This window comes from Medicago sativa, chromosome 5, assembly GCF_051527215.1.
Source record: "Medicago sativa cultivar Bolivia chromosome 5, Bolivia_mono, whole genome shotgun sequence".
Taxonomy (NCBI): domain Eukaryota; kingdom Viridiplantae; phylum Streptophyta; class Magnoliopsida; order Fabales; family Fabaceae; genus Medicago; species Medicago sativa.
In genome coordinates, this window is record NC_140753.1 from 59,676,422 (window position 1) to 59,699,872 (window position 23,451).

General features: G+C 39.2%; 2 protein-coding genes across 2 annotated transcripts in view; one reads left to right on the top strand and one right to left on the bottom strand.

Annotated features, from left to right (window-relative positions):
- The window catches only part of LOC146923601 (putative helicase MAGATAMA 3), a 102,901-nt gene that overhangs the window by 32,038 nt on the left and 47,412 nt on the right, over positions 1–23,451 (bottom strand). The gene's annotated exons all lie outside the window — the stretch shown is intronic.
- Positions 4,300–8,014, top strand: LOC146923602 (uncharacterized). The gene has a single exon (XM_085708763.1). The coding sequence runs from the start codon at positions 5,576–5,578 to the stop codon at positions 7,874–7,876; it is 2,301 nt and encodes a 766-aa protein (XP_085564889.1). The 5' UTR covers positions 4,300–5,575; the 3' UTR covers positions 7,877–8,014.

A 23,451-nucleotide genomic window follows, 5' to 3' on the forward strand; every position in this document is an offset into this window, starting at 1 on the left:
AAAAAATATCAAGAAAATGATTTGAACATTTTTAGGAATTTTTAAAAGGTTTTTTGATGAACCAGAGGTGCAAACATCAAGAAGCAGTGTCAAAATAGCAAACAAATCACAAGAACGCAAGGTCCAGTTCAACAGAAGCCCAGGCCCAAACAAAAAAGATCCAAATCACCTCAGAAGCTTCAGGGACCGTAGGATTGATCCATGTGGATCAAACCTAGATCCTGTGGTGGGGAAAACAGGGGAGTGGACCGATTTCAGACCGGTCCGGTTCAATTGCCTATAAAAACCTAAGGGGACCGGTTCAATCATTCTCCTCTTCCACTTCTCTCTCTTCTCTCGTTCTAGTGAGAGAAGCTCTCACTTCTCTCTTCCCTTGTTCATCTTCACCACCGGTTTCTGGAAGGAAATGGTTGAAGAAGATGAAGATTCATCGGAATCTTCATCGTCTCCGCCGTGAATTCCAGATTTCGGCAACACTTCAAACAACTTCGATTTTCACGGATCTAAACCCTAACTTGTTCTATTTTTCATGCTGATTATGAATCTGAACTTAGTTTTACAAAATGAACGGTGAATCTTCGTAGATCTACGTTTGAAGTTACGGTCTCAAATCTTTTTCGATCTTTCAAAGTTTTTACGAAGGAAAATGTTTCTAGGTCACCGATCTACTCTGATTCACCGTTTACTTGTGTTAATAGACCTTCGTTTGAGCTTTTGCGATGAAAAAAGAGAAGGTTCTTGGTGGTTACCTGGATTTAAACGGAGATTCGAATGTAGAACTCTTCGGAGAACTTCGTAGTATCTTTGAATCCTTCTGGTGAGTGCTTCGTTATTGCTCTTCTTCTTCTCTGGTTCAATTCGAATTCAATCTCTCTTCTCCTCTTCCTCACAAATCCTTCGTGATCGTGATGAATTCGTCCTTGATAGTGATGAATTCGCACTTGAATTGCGAAGAAAATGATTCAATGATGAAGATTCGATGATGAATCTCTGAGAATCGTTGCAATTTAATTGAAATTGGATTGAATTTTTGGTTCTGTGGTGGGATTTTAGCTATGATTTGCATTATTTTGGCTTTGTGTTGTGATTAACTTCTATGCTTTTGTTATGATATTTTACTTGCTTTATTTCTCTTGATATTATCATGTGCCACTAATCTCTTTTACTTCATGTTTCATACATCTCATAAGCATCTCATCCCCATCCCATTTCTTGCACTTTAATTCTCATACCAAGGCTTAGAATGTAAAACCTAGGGGTTTTGTAATTTTTCTTCATGCTTTTAATTTCTTGCAAGACCATAGCATGTAAACTAGGGCAATGTAAAAGGACAATGGACTCTAATGATGTACACCGACACAAGCACCGACACATGCACACACATCACATGGATACTTTAGATGTATGTTTAGGGTATGCATGCCTTAGATGTATGTTTAGGGAATGTATGTTTAGGAACTTTGAAACTTAGACAAAAAATCATTTTTCCAAAAAATGTGAACAACATCACTCAAATAATTTTCCAAATAAACCTTGGGATCAAAATCCCATTGATTTTCACTTTATTTTCTTAAACAAAAACCTTAATGAATTTTAATCATACTTAGACTTTCTTTTGCAAAATAACTAATTCCACCTCACATTTTTCCAAATCTTATGCCCTTGAGGCCTCTTTCTCTCATTCTTCAAATTCCATTTTCAAACTTGAAATCGACCAACAAAAACAAAAACATTTTTTGGAAGAGAACTACGATGGATTTGATCCCTTAAAAGGGTACGTAGGCAAGCAACCAATATTCCTTCAATTCCAATAAAACAAAAAATTCAAACATCTTCTTCTCCCTCCAATTCTTCACTTAGTAAACTCTTAGGTGTAAATATCATTTTTCAAATAGCATTTAAAAATAAAGCGCGCGCGTAGAAAATAAAGACGGTTCCTATAGGATACTATAGTCGTTATGGGTGCCTAACACCTTCCCGTAACGAAAACAACTCCCGGACCTCGATTCTCAAGGGGTTTGCTTATTTTTTTCTTCCCAAGAAAAAATGAGATATCAAAGGTTAAAAAGGTTCAAACTTAATCAATGTTTGACACCCGAAAAACCAAGATAAAACAGCTGGCGACTTCACTGGGGACATTCGAGAGTTACGCCTAGTCTTTATTTCCACGCTTGCGCTTTGTTTTTACTTGCTTCTTTTAATTGCTTCCTTATGTGGATAAATGTTTAAATTCTTGCAAACGTGTGGGGGTGAGAATATCAAAAGTCCTACACCCGGGCTGAGTGAACTTAGGATTTAGGAGGGATATAATCGACAATTCATTCCGGGGGTTGCCTCGTGTATTGGATTATGCGATCAATCCCACATAGCTAAGGCATTTTGGGGGTGATGTTGTCGGCGCGTGTTTGTCGCGTTTAGGCACTTTACTTCCAATTGTTCTATGACGCTATGGACCGCAGATAACCGAACCCATCCATGGCCATTTTCTAGGATGTAGTGCGGAGGCTAAACCGAGTGTCGTCTTGAGTTTTAGTTGTCACGCGATACTACACTCAAGTTAAACCTTCTTACGGATAATCATGGAGCGAGTGTTCGTCTTGTGGCACCATGATATACGTCGGAGAGGTTGCGACTTGGGAACTTTTAGAACCCGGTTACTATTACCTAAAGCCCTAGTTTCACCGGACACCGTGTCCACCCATGACTCCTTGACTTTGAATCTTAACCCTCCATGTTTTCTCCGTACTTGAATGTGATCATGCATACATGCATAAACTTTTTTCCATGCATTTATCAAAGGGCTTAGATAAATTGAATTTGTAAACATTGTAGGAATGGGGAAGACTAAGTCCTATAAGTTCAAGGAAGTGGATTTGGCTAGCTTGAGAGATTTGGCACTCAAGGTTAAGGATCCGATTGGTTTCCGACACCGTTATGGGGACTTACTTACTCTTCTCCGGACTAATGTAGATGAGAAGCTTGTGCACACTCTAGTGCAATTCTATGATCGGAAATATCGGTGCTTCACTTTTCCTGACTTTCAGTTGGTACCTACTTTAGAGGCTTATTCTTCCTTGACAGGTTTACCTATAGCCAAGGGAACACCTTTCACGGGTCTTGAGCATCCTCCTATGCCCTTGGTTATTGCTAAAGATCTCTATCTCAAGACCTCCGATGTCTCCAAGAATCTCGTTACTAAGGCTCACATCCGAGGGTTCACTTCAAAATATCTACTTGAAATAGCCAATCTCGAAACTACTTGTCAAGACACTCTTGAGGCTATTCTTGCGCTACTCATCTATGGGCTTATTCTTTTTCCACACCTTGATGACTTCGTGGATATGAATGCTATTGTGATCCTCCGCTCCAAGAATCCGGTTCCTACTTTGCTAGCTGACACGTATCATGCTATTCACGATCGATCCGACAAGGGTCGTGGATATATTCTCTGCTGTGTACCTCTCCTCTATAGGTGGTTTATTTTGCACCTTCCAAAGTCTTTCCATGATAATCCAGAGAATTGGACTATTTCACAGAGGATCATGGCTCTCACTCCTAATGAAGTGGTTTGGCTCACTCCCGCTGCTAGAGTCAAAGAGATTATCTTCGGTGGTGGGAAGTTTCTTAATGTACCTCTTCTTGGTACCCGGGGTGGAATCAACTATAACCTGGAGCTTGCCTTGCGACAATTTGGTTTTCCAATGAAAGAGAAACCCATCTATCTTGCTACATCCCCTTACTTCTTCCATTACTCTAATGCTCCTACAAGAATAAGAGAGGATTTCATAGAGGCTTGGTCTAAGATTCGGAAGAAAGATGTGAGGCATATGTGTGTGAGATCTGGTATTGCTCATGAGGCTTATACTCAATGGGTGATAAACCAAGCTGAGGAGATTGGCATGCCTTACCCCGCCATGAGATATGTGTCTGCATCCATTCCAACCATGCCTCTGCCTTTACTACCACCCACTCAGGAGATGTATCAGGAGCATCTAGCTGTGGAGAGCCGAGAGAAGCATCGGTGGATGACTAGATACTATGAGGCTGAGAATTTGATTATGACTTTGGATGGGAAAGATGAGCAGAAGACTCATGAGGTTTTGACATTGAAGAAAGAGTTGGCTAAAGCTAGGAAAGAAATCGAAGAAAAGGATAAGTTGCTTATGAGGGATTCCAAGAGGGCTAGGGGTGCCCGTGATTTCTATGCCCGATATTGCAGCTATGAGTCTAAGACTGAGTCTGAGGATGATCCTTCCACTTACTATGCTTGAGGATCTCTATTTCCTGTTGTTGTTTCCAGTTATTGTTTATGTTGTTTTACATTTCAAAGTCTATCCCTTGGTTTAGCATTTCAAAGGGAATCATCTTGTAAAACCCTATGATGTTTGCATGTTGTTTGGTTATAATGTTTCAGTTGTTTTAGTAATGTTTACAAATTTCTAATTTGTCTAAAACCCTTCGATAACACAAAAAGAGTCTTTTTTGCATATGCATTAACACATCTCATGCATCATATGCATTCATTGGTCACAAAAAACTTCCCTCGTGCTCATTGCCTCCTGGTTCTTCTGCCGCAGTCTGAAAGGTGGCTCGTGCTCGCAAAGTCTACCAACCAGCTAGAATTCATCAGACAAGATTGTATAAGAGAAGAAACATGGCTAACTTTGAAGAAGAAAATGCTCAGCTCCGTGCCGAATTGGCTGCTATGAAAGAAGACTTGGCTAAGGCTCATGACACTATGTCTACTCTGATGGCTGCGCAAGAACAGCCAGCCACATCTATCCCACTATCTATTGTGGCTTCTGATGCTCGGTTTGTTATGCCCAACGGGCGTCCCTATGGACTCTCAGCTTTCTATGCTCCTAATATTGCAGCCGGTGTTTCTGGTGTTGCCAATCAAGGACCTATTCCTACAACAACTTTTACTCCTGCAAATAATTCTATGCCTCAAGTAACTACTGTTGTCACCGATCCTGTTGTACACACTGTGCAACAGATAATCGATGTTGATACTCCACGTGGACAGGACCCTATAGTGGAGGCTATGAGAGAACAGTTGAGAGAGCTAGCTGGTGAGCTCCGTGAGGTCAAAGCTAACCGTGGGAACGGTGTCTCAGCTAAAGCCCGTGATCTATGTCTGGTATCCCAGTTTGAGGTTCCTAAGAAGTTCAAAGTGCCAGATTTTGATAAGTACAATGGATCTTCTTGTCCACATAGCCATGTCATCCGGTACGTCAGGAAGATGGCCAACTACGCAAATAATGATGCCATAATGATACACTATTTCCAGGACAGCCTGGCAGAAGATGCGGCAGACTGGTACACTGGTTTGAGCAAAGACAATATCCATACTTTTGAGGAACTTGATGCTGCTTTTGAAAATCATTATGAGTTCAACACCCGCTTGAAGTCAAATAGGGACTCTCTTAAGTCTTTGTCTCAGAAGTCAGATGAAACCTTCCGTGAATATGCTCAGAGGTGGAGAGGGTCAGCTGCCCGTGTTTCTCCTCGGCTTGATGAGTAAGAACTGACACAGACGTTCCTGAAAACTTTGAAGAAGGAATATGTTGAAAGGATGATAGTCTCGGCACCAAATAACTTCTCCGACATGGTTACTATGGGAACTCGTCTAGAAGAGGCTGTCAGAGAAGGTATCATTGTTCTTGAAAAGGGTGAGTCCTCAGCTAGTGCGCCAAAGAAGTATGGTAATGGCCACTATAAGAAGAAGGAATCTGAGGTAGGAATGGTATCCGGTAACCAGTCTACAGCTCCTATTAATGCTGCTCAGTCACCTCTGCCCTATCAATATATGCAGTATTCTCAACATCCCTTCTTCCCACCATTCTACCAGCAATATTCTCTGCCACCGGGTCAACCACCAGTGCCCGTCAATGCCATTGCTCAGCAGGTACAACAACAGCCTCCTGCTCCACAACAACCTCCGCAACAGCAGGGTCCTCGGCCCAGGACTTATTTTCCACCAATACCAATGCGGTATGTTGATCTGCTCCCAACTTTACTTGCTAAGGGACATTGTGTCACCAGACCAGGCAAGCCTCCGCCTACGCCGTTGCCTCCCAGGTTCCGACAGGATCTTACATGTGAATTCCATAAAGGCGCTCAAGGCCATGATGTTGAGGGTTGCTATGCTTTGAAGTATGTTGTGAAGGATCTGATAGACAGAGGACGGTTGACTTTTGAAAATAGTGTTCCGCATGTGCTCGACAATCCACTTCCAAACCATGCTGCTATTAATATGATTGAGGCTTTCGAGGGAGCTCAGCTTCCCCAAGAAGACCCCGTTTTAGATGTCCGTAATGTTGCTACTCCTTTGGTGCCACTACATGTCAAGCTCTGCCAAGCTTCCCTGTTCAATCACGATCATGCTTCCTGTTCAGAGTGTCTTCAGAACCCTATGGGCTGTTGTGTGGTGCAAGATGATATACATAGCCTAATGGACAATAAGTATCTGATTGTTAGTGATGTTTGTATGATTGTGCCAGTGTTTCATGACTCTCCTGTCGAGAGTGTGCCTCAGACAAGGAATTTTGAACCTTTGGTGATCAGATTACCTGGCCCGGTATCTTATGCCTCTACTAAAGCAATCCCTTTCAAGTATGATGCAACTATGATCGAGAATGGGGTGGAAGTGCCTCTGGTATCCCCAGCTACGGTCAGTAATATTGCTGAAGAAACTACAACTCTAAGAAGTGGAAGGGTCCGTCCACCCTTGTTCCAAAAGAGGGTTGTTACACCTGCTGCCACAGTAACTCCACCGGTTGTTCCTCCTGGTGACAAGAACGTCAGCCCATCAGGCCAGTCTATTGAGGAGTCCAACCTGGATGAAATCTTGAGGCTCATCAAAAGGAGTGATTATAAAATTGTAGACCAGCTGCTGCAAACTCCATCAAAAATATCCATTTTGTCTTTGCTCCTGAGCTCAGAGGCTCACAGGAAAGTGTTGATGAAGGTACTGGAACAGGCCTATGTTGATCATGAAGTCTCTGTAGATCAGTTCGATGGAATAGTGGGTAACATTACTGCTTGCAATAACTTGTGGTTTGGTGATGATGAACTTCCCGAAGCAGGGAAACACCACAACTTAGCCTTGCATATTTCAGTGCACTGTAAGTCTGACATGATATCTAATGTGTTGGTGGACACTGGATCATCCTTAAATGTAATGCCTGAGTCTACACTGAGACAGTTGAGTCATCATGGAATTTCCCTAAGAGGGAGCAGCTATTTGGTTAAGGCTTTTGACGGATCTCGTAAGGATGTTCTTGGAGAAGTAGATCTCCCAATTACCATTGGTCCAGAGACATTCCATATCACTTTCCAAGTCATGGATATCAACGCATCTTACAGTTGTCTCCTCGGAAGACCGTGGATTCACGCTGCTGGGGCAGTAACTTCCACTCTGCATCAAAAGCTCAAGTTTGTGAGGAATGGTAAGCTTGTCACTGTACATGGTGAAGAAGCGTATCTGGTTAGCCAAGTGTCATCTTTCTCTTGTGTTGAAGCAGGGTCCGTTGAAGGGACGTCATTTCAAGGTTTGACTGTTGAAGGTGTGGAGCCTCGAAGAGTTAGTGCTGCTATGGCCTCATTGAAAGACGCCCAGAAAGCTGTTCAAGAAGGACAGGCCGCTGGCTGGGGCAAAGTGATACAGATTCTGGAGAATAAGCGCAAAGAGGGCCTTGGCTTCACCCCGACCTCAGGCATTTCAACAGGAACTTTCTACAGTACTGGGTTTATCAATGCTGTTGCTGAAGATGCTGCTGAAAGTAGTCATGTGCCTACGTTTGTCGTACCAGGAGGCACCGTGAGAAATTGGGAGGCCATTGATGTTCCTTTAGTCATGCATGCTTCCATGTAATGTGTCTTGTTGCTTGTTATACCCTAATTTTGGACCTAAAAATACTAGCTCAATTCTTCTCTTCTTGTATTTCAAGTCATTTGATATGTCTCTGATCAATTACATCTTTCTCTGCATTCTATTTCAATATTACTTGCAAAATTCATGGAAAAGGGTATCTTAGTCATTTCCTGTATCCAAACTCATTTTAGTCCTTTAAAAATTGTTTGAGTCTCTTCAATTGGTTTGAATAAGTCTTTATTTCAATTCTTTGTCAAAATCCATTTCAAAAATTGCATTTGAAGTCATTTTGAGTCAGTTTAGCCCCTAGGGGCATTTTAGTCTTTTCATGTGTTAAAACTCTGCTTAATTTCCAAAAAAATTGTCCCTGAGTCTTTTCAATTGGTTTGAATAAACTCTTGCTTTAATTTCATGATAAAATCCATTTTAAAATTGCATCTGAGTCATTTTGAGTCGTTTTGGTCCCCAGGGGCATTTTGGTCATTTCACACGAAATTTCGACAGAGAGAGGTTACTTTAAAGTACCTCATTTAAGTAGTTGGTTCGTTTTAGTCCATTTTGTGTTTTTTATTGGTTTCACTTTACGTTTATTTCAAATTACATTTTTTTAATTCAATTTTATTAATTTTTGCACTTTAGTCCTTTCTTCTATTTTATTTTTTATTTTTTATTTTCTTTCTTTTAAAATCTTTTCCAATTTGCGTCTTAGTCCTCCAAGTCAAACTTTTATTTTTTAGTCTTTTTTAGGTCAATTGCAGAATAGTCCTTTTTCCATCAAGTCTGTTTGTGTTTTTTAAGTTTTGCAGGTCAGTCCTTCAGATTAAAAAAATTGCAAAGAGGCCCTCAAGTCCAAAAAAAACCAGTCAAGTTCGAATCAAATAAGGACCAGAACAAGTCCAAGAACATGTGGCAGTCCCACATTGGTCCAGAACATCACACCTGGCCTATAAATAGAGGCCAACTCATCAATGCACAGAGGGAGATACCATTCAATCATTGACACATCATCACAAAAGTTCTAACAAACTTTCTCTTTTCTCCAAACCCTAGCCACCGTAACAAACTCTCAACCACCACAAAAACAACTGTAACAGAATCTCAACCACCGTAACAAACACAAATTCACACCAATTCATCAAAAATCCACATCAAATTCATCACACGAAGCTAAAATTCATCGGTTATCGTACGAAATCAATTCGAATTAACACAAATTCTCAGAGATTCATCAAGAATCTCCATCATCGAATTCGTACCTTCGCAATTCAAGCGCAAGCGCGATCACGAAGGATTTTTTTTGAGAAGAGAAGAAGAAATATCAAAAGGATTCGAATCAGAGAAGAAGAAGAGGATAACTGATTTATTTTCAGTTCAAGAAATCACCAGAAACCTTCGCAAGGATTTGTTTGTTCAAATCTCCTACTCAAATCCAGGTAACATACAAAACCTTCTCGTTTCTACTCTAAATCTTCATCGAAGGTTCATAAGCCAAAGTAAACGGTGAAACAACGTGGATTAACGAGTTTAAAACTTGTTCTTTCGAAAAAATTTGAAAAGGATTGAAAAAGGTTGAAACCGAAACCCTAAGATGTAGATCCACAGAGATTCACCGTTTATTTTTCAAATCAGAGTTCAAATCCTTAATCTGCATAGAAAATAGGTCAAGTTAGGGTTTAGTTTCAAGAAGTTTAGAAAAAGATTTGAAACCCTAGAAACTGAAGGTTTAAGTTCCGATCTACTACGTTTCAGCCACAATTTCATAAAAATAGTCTCAGATTCATAAAGAGGGGAGGAATGTAACAGCCCGATTTTTGCTAGTTTTATTTTATTATCTATTTATCTGTGTTATATGTGGTCATGTGTGATTATTTACCTCTGTGTGTATTTTTGGTTGGGATTCGTAGAGTTCGGTGTTAGAAGGGTATTTTAGTCATTTTGGACTTAGGGGCATTTTGGTCATTTGAGAGTAGGGGTAATTTTGTAATTTTGCAGAAGGTTATTTTTCTTAGTGTTAGTGAGAGTTACTATTTATCAATTTTGTCAGAAGTCTAAGATTGAACATCAGAACCCGTCAGGTTTGATGCAACCGTTGTTTGTGCCAGAGTGGAAGTGGGATAGTATATCAATGGACTTTGTTGGAGCTTTGTCGAAGACTGCTAAGGGTTTTGATTCTATTTGGGTGATTGTTGATCGGTTGACGAAGTCGGCACATTTTGTTCCTATTAAGACCGGTATGTCTGTGGCTAAGTTGGCTGAGATCTACATTGAGCAGATTGTTAGATTGCATGGTGTTCCTTCTAGTATTGTGTCAGATCGGGATCCGAGGTTTACTTCTAAGTTTTGGGAGAGTTTGCAAGATGCTTTGGGAACTAAGTTGAGATTGAGTTCTGCTTATCATCCTCAGACTGATGGTCAGACGGAGAGGACTATTCAGAGTTTGGAAGATTTGTTGAGAGCTTGTGTTTTAGAGCAAGGTGTCAGTTGGGTCGAATGTTTACCATTGATTGAGTTCACATACAACAATAGTTTTCATTCTAGTATCGGGATGGCACCGTTTGAGGCTTTGTATGGTCGGAGGTGTAGGACTCCTTTGTGTTGGTATGAGTCAGGAGAAAGTGCTTTGTTAGGACCGGATGTTGTGCAAGAGACTACGGAAAAGGTTAAGATGATCCAAGAGAAGATGAGAGCGTCTCAAAGTAGACAGAAGAGTTATCATGACAAGAGGAGGAAGGACATTGAGTTTCAGGTTGGTGATCATGTGTTTCTGAGGGTGAATCCTGTAACCGGTGTTGGTCGTGCTTTGAAGTGTCGGAAGTTGACTCCTCGTTTTGTTGGACCTTTTGAGATTGTTGAGAAGGTTGGAGTTGTAGCGTATCGGATTGCGTTACTGCCATCTTTGTCGAATCTTCATGATGTGTTTCATGTGTCTCAGTTGAGGAAGTATGTGTATGATGCGTCTCATGTGATTCAAGTGGATGATTTGGAAGTAAGGGATAATTTGACTGTTGAGACTTGGCCAGTTAGGATTGAGTATCGTGAAGTGAAGCGTTTGCGTGGCAAGGAGATCGTTTTGGTTAAAGTGATTTGGGTTGGACCGACTGGTGAGAGTGCCACTTGGGAATCGGAGAGTAGGATGAGGGTTGCGTATCCAGAGTTGTTTCCTTCAGGTAATTTTCGAGGGCGAAAATTCTTTTTAGTGGGGGAGAGTTGTAACAGCCCGATTTTCGCTAGTTTTATTTTATTATCTATTTATCTGTGTTATATGTGGTCATGTGTGATTATTTACCTCTGTGTGTATTTTTGGTTGGGATTCGTAGAGTTCGGTGTTAGAAGGGTATTTTAGTCATTTTGGACTTAGGGGCATTTTGGTCATTTGAGAGTAGGGGTAATTTTGTAATTTTGCAGAAGGTTATTTTTCTTAGTGTTAGTGAGAGTTACTATTTATCAATTACTAGAGGGTGTAGTAATTATTTTATTTACCGTTAAGTGACCGTTAGTGTTATATTTTACCGGTAAGTGAGTAGTAACATTTTGAGGTTGAATTAGAAATGGGTTAGGCCCATTAGGGTTTGAGAGATAAGCCCAATTGAATAGAGCACATATATAAACTCTAGTGTTGGTGAGAATTAGGTTTACAAACATTTTCATTTCATTTCATTTGAGAAGAGAAGAGATAGAGGCTAGAGGGAAGAACAAGGTTAGAGCTTGAAGAGGGGATTCATCATCTAGGAGCTAAATTGAAGCTTTGGTTAGAGATTCTTGGAGTTAGAGGTAAGAGGGTTAGAATTCAACCATAATTCATAATTTTTCCTTTTTACCCATTTTGTGAAATTGATGAATTGAATTTAATTGTTGTAAATTCGTGCATGATTGATGTTGTTATGTTTGAGAACATGATTTGTATGATAATTGCATGTTAGTATGTGAATTAACATGTGTAAATGCATAGTTGTTGGTGCTTTGTGTTCTTGAGCAAAATTGATGAAAAATGAAGTTGTGATGTTGAATTGTGCATGAATTTGTGTTCATTAGTTGTTGATGATGAATGTTGAACTGTTAGAATCGAATTGGTGAAACTGGAATCGTTATTTATGGATTCATAAGGAGATTTGTGGTTATGTTGGTGTTTTGAGAAAATTTCATGATTTTGATGAAATGAGCTATGTTGTTGTTTTTAATGCTTGAATCATGTTTGTTTAAGTGTATTGAACCTGTTTTGTCCCATAAACACTTTCTGGAAGTTGATTTGGGAATTGGGGGTTTGAAAATTGGGATTTTTGGCAAAAATGGTGTAAAAACCCGAAACTTCTGCATAATTTCGCAAGAACGGCGCTAATAGCGAAACTGTCTGGACAAGTTTCGCTAGTAGCGAAAATTTCGCTAATAGCGAAATTGTCTGGGAATTTCGCTAATAGCGCAGATTTCGCTAATAGCGAAATTGCCCAGAAGCAGTTTTTCTGTTTTGTTGTTTTGAGCTTTGGGGAACCAATCCAATACTTCTAAAATGTTTCTTTGGACTTAATTAACATCTGTTTATGTCTCTAATCCTACTGGAACATGATTTGAATGGGTTTGGACTTGAAATTGTGAAAATTGTCTAACTTTTGTAAAAACGGTCCAAACGTTGATTTTTTCGAAAACTCGTTTTCTTCCGGAATTTGAAGTGGGATCAGAGTTATATAATGTTTATATGATTTCTAAAATTGGCGGTGAATGGTTCCATCAAGTTTGAACTTGTTTTTCTTTGAAAATGGAAAATTTTGTGAAAAGAAATAAAATGAGACGAACTTTGAGTTTTTTTTTATGAATTCGTCGGATTTGGCCGATGAAATGCTTTTGTAATCTCTACTGCACATATGTGTGACTTGAGAGGATACATGGCATAGGCAATTGAACTCGTTTACTTGGTTTTGGCTTAGTTGCTCAATTATTTTCAATATTGTGATTTTTGAGACGAACTTGATTGAAAATGATCATTGAGGGTCAATTGCTTATGAACCCTCTATGATTAGATTGATATGATTATGAGATGATTTATGAATGATTGTTGGGTGATGAATATGATATTTGTGATCATATGTTGTAATTGTTCTTTTATTTGGAATATAAGGAACTATGTGGAGATATGAACTATATGATATAGTTGAATGATGATTATAGCCGTTGAATTGTTGTGAACATATGCATAGTGAATCGAGTCATATGTTCATGCATCATATGTCGTGTCGGATGTTATATCCATATTGCCGTTGACTATAGCCGTTGATAATGATGTTTTTGTTGCATCATGGGTGACGACCTTGAGGAGAATTGGTACCACATGCATCTAGATGAGTCTAGAGCCATTGCATACTTGTTGGTGAATTGAAATACATTTGAGTTGTGAATGATGATTGAAGTCGTTAATTAAGATGGTTGATTTTTGTGATGTGTGTATGATACACTTGTGGGTATGAATTTGAGATGTTGATATTGAATGATGTGAATGTTAAGAATACTTGTGAATACGTGTGTAGTTTGTTATCCATCGTTCTTAAATGTATCTTTCATTCTCAAAGCTTCTTGTTAATTTTAAGTGGATTATGATGATGTAATGCTAACCCTCAGTGGTTTACCACCTACCTTTCCGTATGGACGGGTAGATGGAGTGCAGGATGCTTAGTTGTGCTTGTTGATGCCGAGGAGTGGAGTTCCTCTTTTTTATGCAAGTGTCTAGATTAGGGCTCTGATCTAGGATAGTCTTTGCATGTTGTTTATTTGACTTTGTATTTTGGAGTTGTTGAGATATTCTGTTATTTGAGATTTGAAGGATACAGTTGTATTTAGTTTGAAGATCCAGATATGTTTATGAATTATATGTTGTTCCGCTGCTATATTGTGTAACATGATCTTTATGCATGTATAAATTGTGGTTTATTCGAAGACGTAGCATCTATTTCTAGAATATGTTAGTATATTCGCGCGTTTTACCACTTATTAGAAATAGGGTGTTACAAGTTGGTATCAGAGCCGTGGTTAGTCTTGTCTGGACTAATAGACTAGTAGATTAGTGTTTGTTGATTTACCCTGTTAGTATGCGAATGGTAATGAGTTGCCTTCGGTACTTGTCCTTGTGTTGTTGTGCTGTTGTTCTTACCTGTTGGTTGGTCTTGTGTAGAAGTGAGATGGCTGGTGGTAGAGATGATGCGGCAATTGCTCAGGCTTTGGCTTCGATGGCTCAGGTGTTGGCTCAGGCTAATGAGCAGGAGGCAGTTGGTCATCGTGATCCTGGTGAGGCTGAGGAGCGAAGGTTGGATCGTTTCTTGCGAAACAGTCCGCCGACGTTCAAGGGTAGATATGACCCGGATGGAGCTCAGAGTTGGGTGCAGGCCATGGAGAGGATCTTCCGTGCTATGGTGACTAGTGAGGACCAGAAGGTCAGGTTGGCTACTCATATGCTTGCAGAGGAGGCTGAGTATTGGTGGACCAATGCTAAGGGAAGGCTTGAGGCTGGTGGAGCTGTGACTTGGGCTAGGTTCAAGACTGAGTTTTTGAGGAAGTACTTTCCTGAGGATTTGAGAACTAAGAAGGAAGTGGAATTCTTGAACTTGAAGCAAGAGAACCGTTCAGTGGCTGAGTATGCAGCAAAGTTTGAGGAGCTTTCGAGGTTTTGTCCGTACATCAATGCGGAGGATGCTATGGTCTCTAAGTGTGTGAAGTTCGAGGGCGGTTTGAGGCCCGATATCTATCAGTACATGTGTATTCAGGAGATCCGAGACTTTGATACTTTGGTGCATAAGTGTCGCATGTTTGATGAAGCTGGAAAGGTCAAGGTGAATCATTATAAGGCGATGAATGAGAAGAAAGGAAAGAGTCATGAATTAGGGAAGCCGTACAACAAGGACAAAGGAAAGAAGAGGGAATCTGGTGGAGGCTCTAAGCCGAATGTTGCTGATGTGAGATGCTACAAGTGTGGAATCTTGGGTCATTACTCTAGTGATTGTCGCAAGGGTGACAGTTGCTACAAGTGTGGACAGAAGGGTCACAAGGCATTTGAGTGCAAGAAGGATATTACTTGTTTCAACTGTGGTGAAGAGGGTCATCTTAGTACTAAGTGTATCAAGCTGAAGAAGGCGGCGGGGAAGGTGTTTGCATTGAATGCGGAAGAGGTGGAGCATCTGGATAATCTCATCTGAGGTATGTGTTTTATCAATAGTACTCCTTTGATTGCAATTATTGATACTGGTGCTACTCATTCTTTTATTGCGGCTAGTTGTGTTGAGCGTTTGGGTTTGGTTGTGACTCCGTTGTTGCGAGGGATGGTTATCGATACCCCGGCTAGTGGTTCGGTGACTACTTCCTTAGTATGTGCTAAGTTTCCTGTTAGTTTTGGTAACATGGATTTTGAGTTGGATCTTGTGTGTCTTCCATTGAAGCATATGGACGTAATTTTCGGAATGGATTGGATGTTGACTTTTGGTGTTAACATTAATTGTTTGACCAAGAGTGTAACGTTTTCTAAGCCAGTGGCTGAGGAAGGTGGGAAGTTCTTGACCGCGGAGCAAGTGCAGAAGTCCTTGGATGGTGAAGCTAGTGTGTTCATGATGTTTGCTTCCTTGAAGGAGAGAAGTGAGAAAGGAGTTGGTGATTTGTCGGTAGTGCAAGAGTTTCCAGAAGTTTTTCCGGACGACATTACCGAATTACCGCCGGAGAGAGAAGTTGAGTTTGCGATTGATTTGGTGCCTGGAACGAGTCCTATCTCGATTGCGCCTTATCGGATGTCTGCATCAGAGTTGGGTGAATTGAAGAAGCAATTGGAAGAGTTGCTTGAGAAACAGTTTATCAGACCGAGTGTTTCTCCATGGGGTGCTCCTGTATTGTTGGTTAAGAAGAAAGATGGAAGCATGAGGTTGTGTGTGGATTATCGGCAGTTGAATAAAGTGACGATTAAGAATCGGTATCCACTTCCGAGGATCGATGATTTGATGGATCAGTTGGTTGGCGCGGAGGTGTTCAGTAAGATTGACTTGAGATCAGGATATCATCAGATTAGAGTAAAGGCGGAAGATATATCCAAAACTGCGTTCAGAACGAGGTACGGACACTATGGGTATTCTGTGATGCCATTTGGAGTGTCTAATGCGCCAGGTGTCTTCATGGAATACATGAATATGATATTTCATCCTTTTCTGGACCGTTTTGTGGTGGTGTTTATAGATGATATTTTGGTATATTCGAAGTCTGAAGAAGAACATGCCGAGCATTTGAGGATTGTGTTAGGAGTGTTGAAGGAGAAGAGGTTGTTTGCTAAGTTATCGAAGTGTGAGTTTTGGTTGCGGGAAGTGAGTTTCCTCGGTCATGTGATTTCTAAAGGTGGTATTGTCGTGGATCCGTCGAAGGTTGATGCAGTGTTGCAGTGGGAATCACCTAAGTCTATTTTTGAAGTTAGAAGCTTTCTTGGGTTGGCAGGTTATTATCGGAGGTTCATTGAGGGATTCGCTAAGTTGGCGTTGCCATTGACGCAGTTGACTCGGAAAGGACAAGCGTATGTTTGGGATGCTAAGTGTGAGAAGAGTTTCCAAGAATTGAAGAGGAGATTGACTTCAGCTCCAGTGTTGATTTTGCCGAATCCGAAGGAATCTTTTGTTGTGTATTGTGATGCTTCTAAGATGGGTCTTGGTGGTGTGCTTATGCAGAATCGTCAGGTTGTGGCTTATGCTTCAAGGCAGTTGAAAGTGCATGAGAAGAATTATCCGACTCACGATTTGGAATTATCAGCCGTGGTGTATGTGTTGAAGATTTGGAGGCATTATCTATATGGTTCTAATTTTGAAGTGTTCAGTGATCACAAGAGTTTGAAGTACTTGTTTGACCAGAAGGAGTTGAATATGAGGCAGAGGAGATGGTTAGAGTATCTTAAAGATTTTGATTTTCAGTTGAGTTATCATCCTGGGAAGGCGAATGTTGTTGCTGATGCTTTGAGTAGGAAGTCGTTGCATATGTCTGCTTTGATGGTGAAAGAGTTGGAGTTGATTGAACAGTTTCGAGATTTGAGTTTGGTTAGTGAGTTGACACCGGATGGTGTGAGGTTGGGAATGTTGAAGCTGACAAGTAATATATTGGAAGAGATTAAGAATGGCCAGAAGGAAGATTTGGAACTTGTGGATCGTGTGGTGTTGGTTAACCAAGGTAAGGGTGGAGACTTCAAGTTGGATGAGAACGGTGTTTTGATGTTTCGTGATCGTGTTTGTGTGCCAAGGGTTCTTGAGCTTAAGAGACAGATTTTGGAAGAAGGTCACAGAAGTAGTTTGAGTATTCATCCAGGAGCGACTAAGATGTATCAAGATTTGAAGAGGTTGTTTTGGTGGCCTGGAATGAAGAAGGATATTGCAGAGTTTGTGTATGCTTGTTTGGTTTGTCAGAAGTCTAAGATTGAACATCAGAACCCGTCAGGTTTGATGCAACCGTTGTTTGTGCCAGAGTGGAAGTGGGATAGTATATCAATGGACTTTGTTGGAGCTTTGCCGAAGACTGCTAAGGGTTTTGATTCTATTTGGGTGATTGTTGATCGGTTGACGAAGTCGGCACATTTTGTTCCTATTAAGACCGGTATGTCTGTGGCTAAGTTGGCTGAGATCTACATTGAGCAGATTGTTAGATTGCATGGTGTTCCTTCTAGTATTGTGTCGGATCGGGATCCGAGGTTTACTTCTAAGTTTTGGGAGAGTTTGCAAGATGCTTTGGGAACTAAGTTGAGATTGAGTTCTGCTTATCATCCTCAGACTGATGGTCAGACGAAGAGGACTATGCAGAGTTTGGAAGATTTGTTGAGAACTTGTGTTTTAGAGCAAGGTGTCAGTTGGGTCGAATGTTTACCATTGATTGAGTTCACATACAACAATAGTTTTCATTCTAGTATCGGGATGGCACCGTTTGAGGCTTTGTATGGTCGGAGGTGTAGGACTCCTTTGTGTTGGTATGAGTCAGGAGAAAGTGCTTTGTTAGGACCGGATGTTGTGCAAGAGACTACGGAAAAGGTTAAGATGATCCAAGAGAAGATGAGAGCGTCTCAAAGTAGACAGAAGAGTTATCATGACAAGAGGAGGAAGGACATTGAGTTTCAGGTTGGTGATCATGTGTTTCTGAGGGTGAATCCTGTAACCGGTGTTGGTCGTGCTTTGAAGTGTCGGAAGTTGACTCCTCGTTTTGTTGGACCTTTTGAGATTGTTGAGAAGGTTGGAGTTGTAGCGTATCGGATTGCGTTACCGCCATCTTTGTCGAATCTTCATGATGTGTTTCATGTGTCTCAGTTGAGGAAGTATGTGTATGATGCGTCTCATGTGATTCAAGTGGATGATTTGGAAGTAAGGGATAATTTGACTGTTGAGACTTGGCCAGTTAGGATTGAGGATCGTGAAGTGAAGCGTTTGCGTGGCAAGGAGATCGTTTTGGTTAAAGTGATTTGGGTTGGACCGACTGGTGAGAGTGCCACTTGGGAATCGGAGAGTAGGATGAGGGTTGCGTATCCAGAGTTGTTTCCTTCAGGTAATTTTCGAGGGCGAAAATTCTTTTTAGTGGGGGAGAGTTGTAACAGCCCGATTTTCGCTAGTTTTATTTTATTATCTATTTATCTGTGTTATATGTGGTCATGTGTGATTATTTACCTCTGTGTGTATTTTTGGTTGGGATTCATAGAGTTCGGTGTTAGAAGGGTATTTTAGTCATTTTGGACTTAGGGGCATTTTGGTCATTTGAGAGTAGGGGTAATTTTGTAATTTTGCAGAAGGTTATTTTTCTTAGTGTTAGTGAGAGTTACTATTTATCAATTACTAGAGGGTGTAGTAATTATTTTATTTACCGTTAAGTGACCGTTAGTGTTATATTTTACCGGTAAGTGAGTAGTAACATTTTGAGGTTGAATTAGAAATGGGTTAGGCCCATTAGGGTTTGAGAGATAAGCCCAATTGAATAGAGCACATATATAAACTCTAGTGTTGGTGAGAATTAGGTTTACAAACATTTTCATTTCATTTCATTTGAGAAGAGAAGAGATAGAGGCTAGAGGGAAGAACAAGGTTAGAGCTTGAAGAGGGGATTCATCATCTAGGAGCTAAATTGAAGCTTTGGTTAGAGATTCTTGGAGTTAGAGGTAAGAGGGTTAGAATTCAACCATAATTCATAATTTTTCCTTTTTACCCATTTTGTGAAATTGATGAATTGAATTTAATTGTTGTAAATTCGTGCATGATTGATGTTGTTATGTTTGAGAACATGATTTGTATGATAATTGCATGTTAGTATGTGAATTAACATGTGTAAATGCATAGTTGTTGGTGCTTTGTGTTCTTGAGCAAAATTGATGAAAAATGAAGTTGTGATGTTGAATTGTGCATGAATTTGTGTTCATTAGTTGTTGATGATGAATGTTGAACTGTTAGAATCGAATTGGTGAAACTGGAATCGTTATTTATGGATTCATAAGGAGATTTGTGGTTATGTTGGTGTTTTGAGAAAATTTCATGATTTTGATGAAATGAGCTATGTTGTTGTTTTTAATGCTTGAATCATGTTTGTTTAAGTGTATTGAACCTGTTTTGTCCCATAAACACTTTCTGGAAGTTGATTTGGGAATTGGGGGTTTGAAAATTGGGATTTTTGGCAAAAATGGTGTAAAAACCCGAAACTTCTGCATAATTTCGCAAGAACGGCGCTAATAGCGAAACTGTCTGGACAAGTTTCGCTAGTAGCGAAAATTTCGCTAATAGCGAAATTGTCTGGGAATTTCGCTAATAGCGCAGATTTCGCTAATAGCGAAATTGCCCAGAAGCAGTTTTTCTGTTTTGTTGTTTTGAGCTTTGGGGAACCAATCCAATACTTCTAAAATGTTTCTTTGGACTTAATTAACATCTGTTTATGTCTCTAATCCTACTGGAACATGATTTGAATGGGTTTGGACTTGAAATTGTGAAAATTGTCTAACTTTTGTAAAAACGGTCCAAACGTTGATTTTTTCGAAAACTCGTTTTCTTCCGGAATTTGAAGTGGGATCAGAGTTATATAATGTTTATATGATTTCTAAAATTGGCGGTGAATGGTTCCATCAAGTTTGAACTTGTTTTTCTTTGAAAATGGAAAATTTTGTGAAAAGAAATAAAATGAGACGAACTTTGAGTTTTTTTTTATGAATTCGTCGGATTTGGCCGATGAAATGCTTTTGTAATCTCTACTGCACATATGTGTGACTTGAGAGGATACATGGCATATGCAATTGAACTCGTTTACTTGGTTTTGGCTTAGTTGCTCAATTATTTTCAATATTGTGATTTTTGAGACGAACTTGATTGAAAATGATCATTGAGGGTCAATTGCTTATGAACCCTCTATGATTAGATTGATATGATTATGAGATGATTTATGAATGATTGTTGGGTGATGAATATGATATTTGTGATCATATGTTGTAATTGTTCTTTTATTTGGAATATAAGGAACTATGTGGAGATATGAACTATATGATATAGTTGAATGATGATTATAGCCGTTGAATTGTTGTGAACATATGCATAGTGAATCGAGTCATATGTTCATGCATCATATGTCGTGTCGGATGTTATATCCATATTGCCGTTGACTATAGCCGTTGATAATGATGTTTTTGTTGCATCATGGGTGACGACCTTGAGGAGAATTGGTACCACATGCATCTAGATGAGTCTAGAGCCATTGCATACTTGTTGGTGAATTGAAATACATTTGAGTTGTGAATGATGATTGAAGTCGTTAATTAAGATGGTTGATTTTTGTGATGTGTGTATGATACACTTGTGGGTATGAATTTGAGATGTTGATATTGAATGATGTGAATGTTAAGAATACTTGTGAATACGTGTGTAGTTTGTTATCCATCGTTCTTAAATGTATCTTTCATTCTCAAAGCTTCTTGTTAATTTTAAGTGGATTATGATGATGTAATGCTAACCCTCAGTGGTTTACCACCTACCTTTCCGTATGGACGGGTAGATGGAGTGCAGGATGCTTAGTTGTGCTTGTTGATGCCGAGGAGTGGAGTTCCTCTTTTTTATGCAAGTGTCTAGATTAGGGCTCTGATCTAGGATAGTCTTTGCATGTTGTTTATTTGACTTTGTATTTTGGAGTTGTTGAGATATTCTGTTATTTGAGATTTGAAGGATACAGTTGTATTTAGTTTGAAGATCCAGATATGTTTATGAATTATATGTTGTTCCGCTGCTATATTGTGTAACATGATCTTTATGCATGTATAAATTGTGGTTTATTCGAAGACGTAGCATCTATTTCTAGAATATGTTAGTATTTTTGCGCGTTTTACCGCTTATTAGAAATAGGGTGTTACAAGGAAGACGAAGAGTTCTGGGCAATTAGTTTCAAGAAATAGCATTAGATCGTCGGAGAAGATGAAGATTCCGATGAATCTTCATCCTCCTCCGCCGTCCTCCGCTGTCCTCCCCAGTTTACGGCAAGGCTTGGTTTCAGAGAGAAGATGAGAGAAGAATGAGTGAAGAGAGAGAAGTTAGGGTTAAAAATGAATTGAACCGGCCTCCTCTTGTTTATAAAGGGGAGTGAACCAGACCGGTTCAGCTGAGCCAGTCTGGTTCGTCCCTGAGCCATGTGTCTTGACCGTTTGATCTAGGGTTTAGGATCCTGGATCAATCCAACGTCCCTGATGTGTTTGGATGATCCAGGATCCATGCAGGTTTGGGTTTGGGCCTAGGCTTCCCTTTTTTTTTGTTTTTTGTTGTTTTTTTGCTAATATGCACTGTCTCTTGTTGTTTGCACCCCTGTATGTTCAAAAATTCTTGGAAAAAATTCCTAAAAAATTCCTATGTGTTCTTGATCATTTTCTTGATGTTTTTGTGATGTTATCATGTGTTAAATCTTGATTAAAAAATGTGTGGTATTTTCTTGTTAATTGTTTACTATTTTTTTGTTAAAAAATTGTGAAGTTTTATATGTTCTTGAGCCTAAAAATCTTTCAAAAACTCTAAAAAATTTCATATATTTCTTGTTAATTTTGTGGTATTTTTGTGATGATTTTTGCACTTTGAAACTTGATAAAAAAAATAATATGATGCTTTTCTTGCTATTTTGTGATGTTTTGTGTTAAAAAAAACTTGTCAAAAGTACATGTCCTTGATCCCTAATCATGATACATGATGTTTGATTTGTGGAGTATGAATTTGCAATGGATTTTCTTGCTGTTTTGAAGTGTTTTAATGCATGTGAGTATATTGTGTGAGTTTACTTGTCTTACAAGTTATGTGAATATTGTTTGTGAAAATTAAATGCCAAATATGCCTAAAATATAGCATGATTCTTTGACTTGAATGTGTTCTTGTAATTCTCATTTTGTTGATTGTGATGAGAATCTTTGAACATTGTCATGATATGAGAATTATGGGTCATACACTTGTCTTGTTACCATGATAAATTTTAGGCATACTTTGCTAAGAGTTTAGTCACCCTTTTTTTAGTTTTTTTGCCACTTTGTTTAATGTTCCTTTTGCTTATAATTTTCATGCTATTATGCCTTATCCTACTAACCATTTCATTTCATGTTTCATTCATTCATAAGCATCCCTCATCTCACTTCATTTCTATAGCTTTAAAGACTTAGTATGTAAAACCTAGGAATTTTGTATTTTACTTCATGCAATTTTAAATTCTTGCAAGACCATAAAATGTATCTAGGCCAATGATGTAAAGGACAATGGACTCTAATAATGTACACCGACACAAGCACCGACACATGCACACACATCACATAGATATTTTAGATGTATGGCTAGGATATGCATGTTTAGATGTATGTTTAGGATTGAATGTTTAGATGTATGCCTAGGATTTACACTTAGAAAAAATCATTTTCCAAATAAATATGAACAATATCACTCAAATCATTTTCTAAATAAACCTTGGGATCAAATCCCATTGAATTTTCCTTTCCTTTTCTTAATCAAAGTTCAATGAAAATTAATCATACTTGACCTTCTTTTTCAAAATCACTAATCAAACCTCACAATTTCACAAATCTTATGCCCTTGAGGCCTCTCTCTCTCTCATTCTTCAAAATTCCTTTTTTTTTTTAAAAATTTAAAATCAACCAACAAAAACAAAAACATTTTTGGAAGAGAACTACGGTGGATTTGATCCCTTAAATGGGTACGTAGGCAAGGAATCAAAATTCCTTTAATTCAAATAAAATAAAAATTTAAACACTTTCTTCTCCCTCCAATTCTTGACTTAGTAAACTCTTAGGCTTAATATCACTTTTCAAATAGCATTTAAAAATAAAGTTCGCACGTAGAAAGTAAAGACGGTTCCTATAGGATACTATAGTCGTTATGGGTGCCTAACACCTTCCTGTAGCGAAAACAACTCCCGGACCTCGATTCTCAAGGGTTTTGCTTACTTTTTCCCTTCCCAAGAAAAAATGAGATATCAACGGTTAAAAAGGTTCAAACTTAATCAATGTTTGACACCCGAAAAACCAAGATAAAACAGCTGGCGACTTCACTGGAGACGATTCGAGAGTTACGCCTAGTCTTTATTTTCACGCT

Coding starts and splice junctions, on each gene's coding strand:
- LOC146923602 (XM_085708763.1), top strand. CDS start 5,576: ATGATAGTCTCGGCACCAAATAACTTCTCCGACATGGTTACTATGGGA.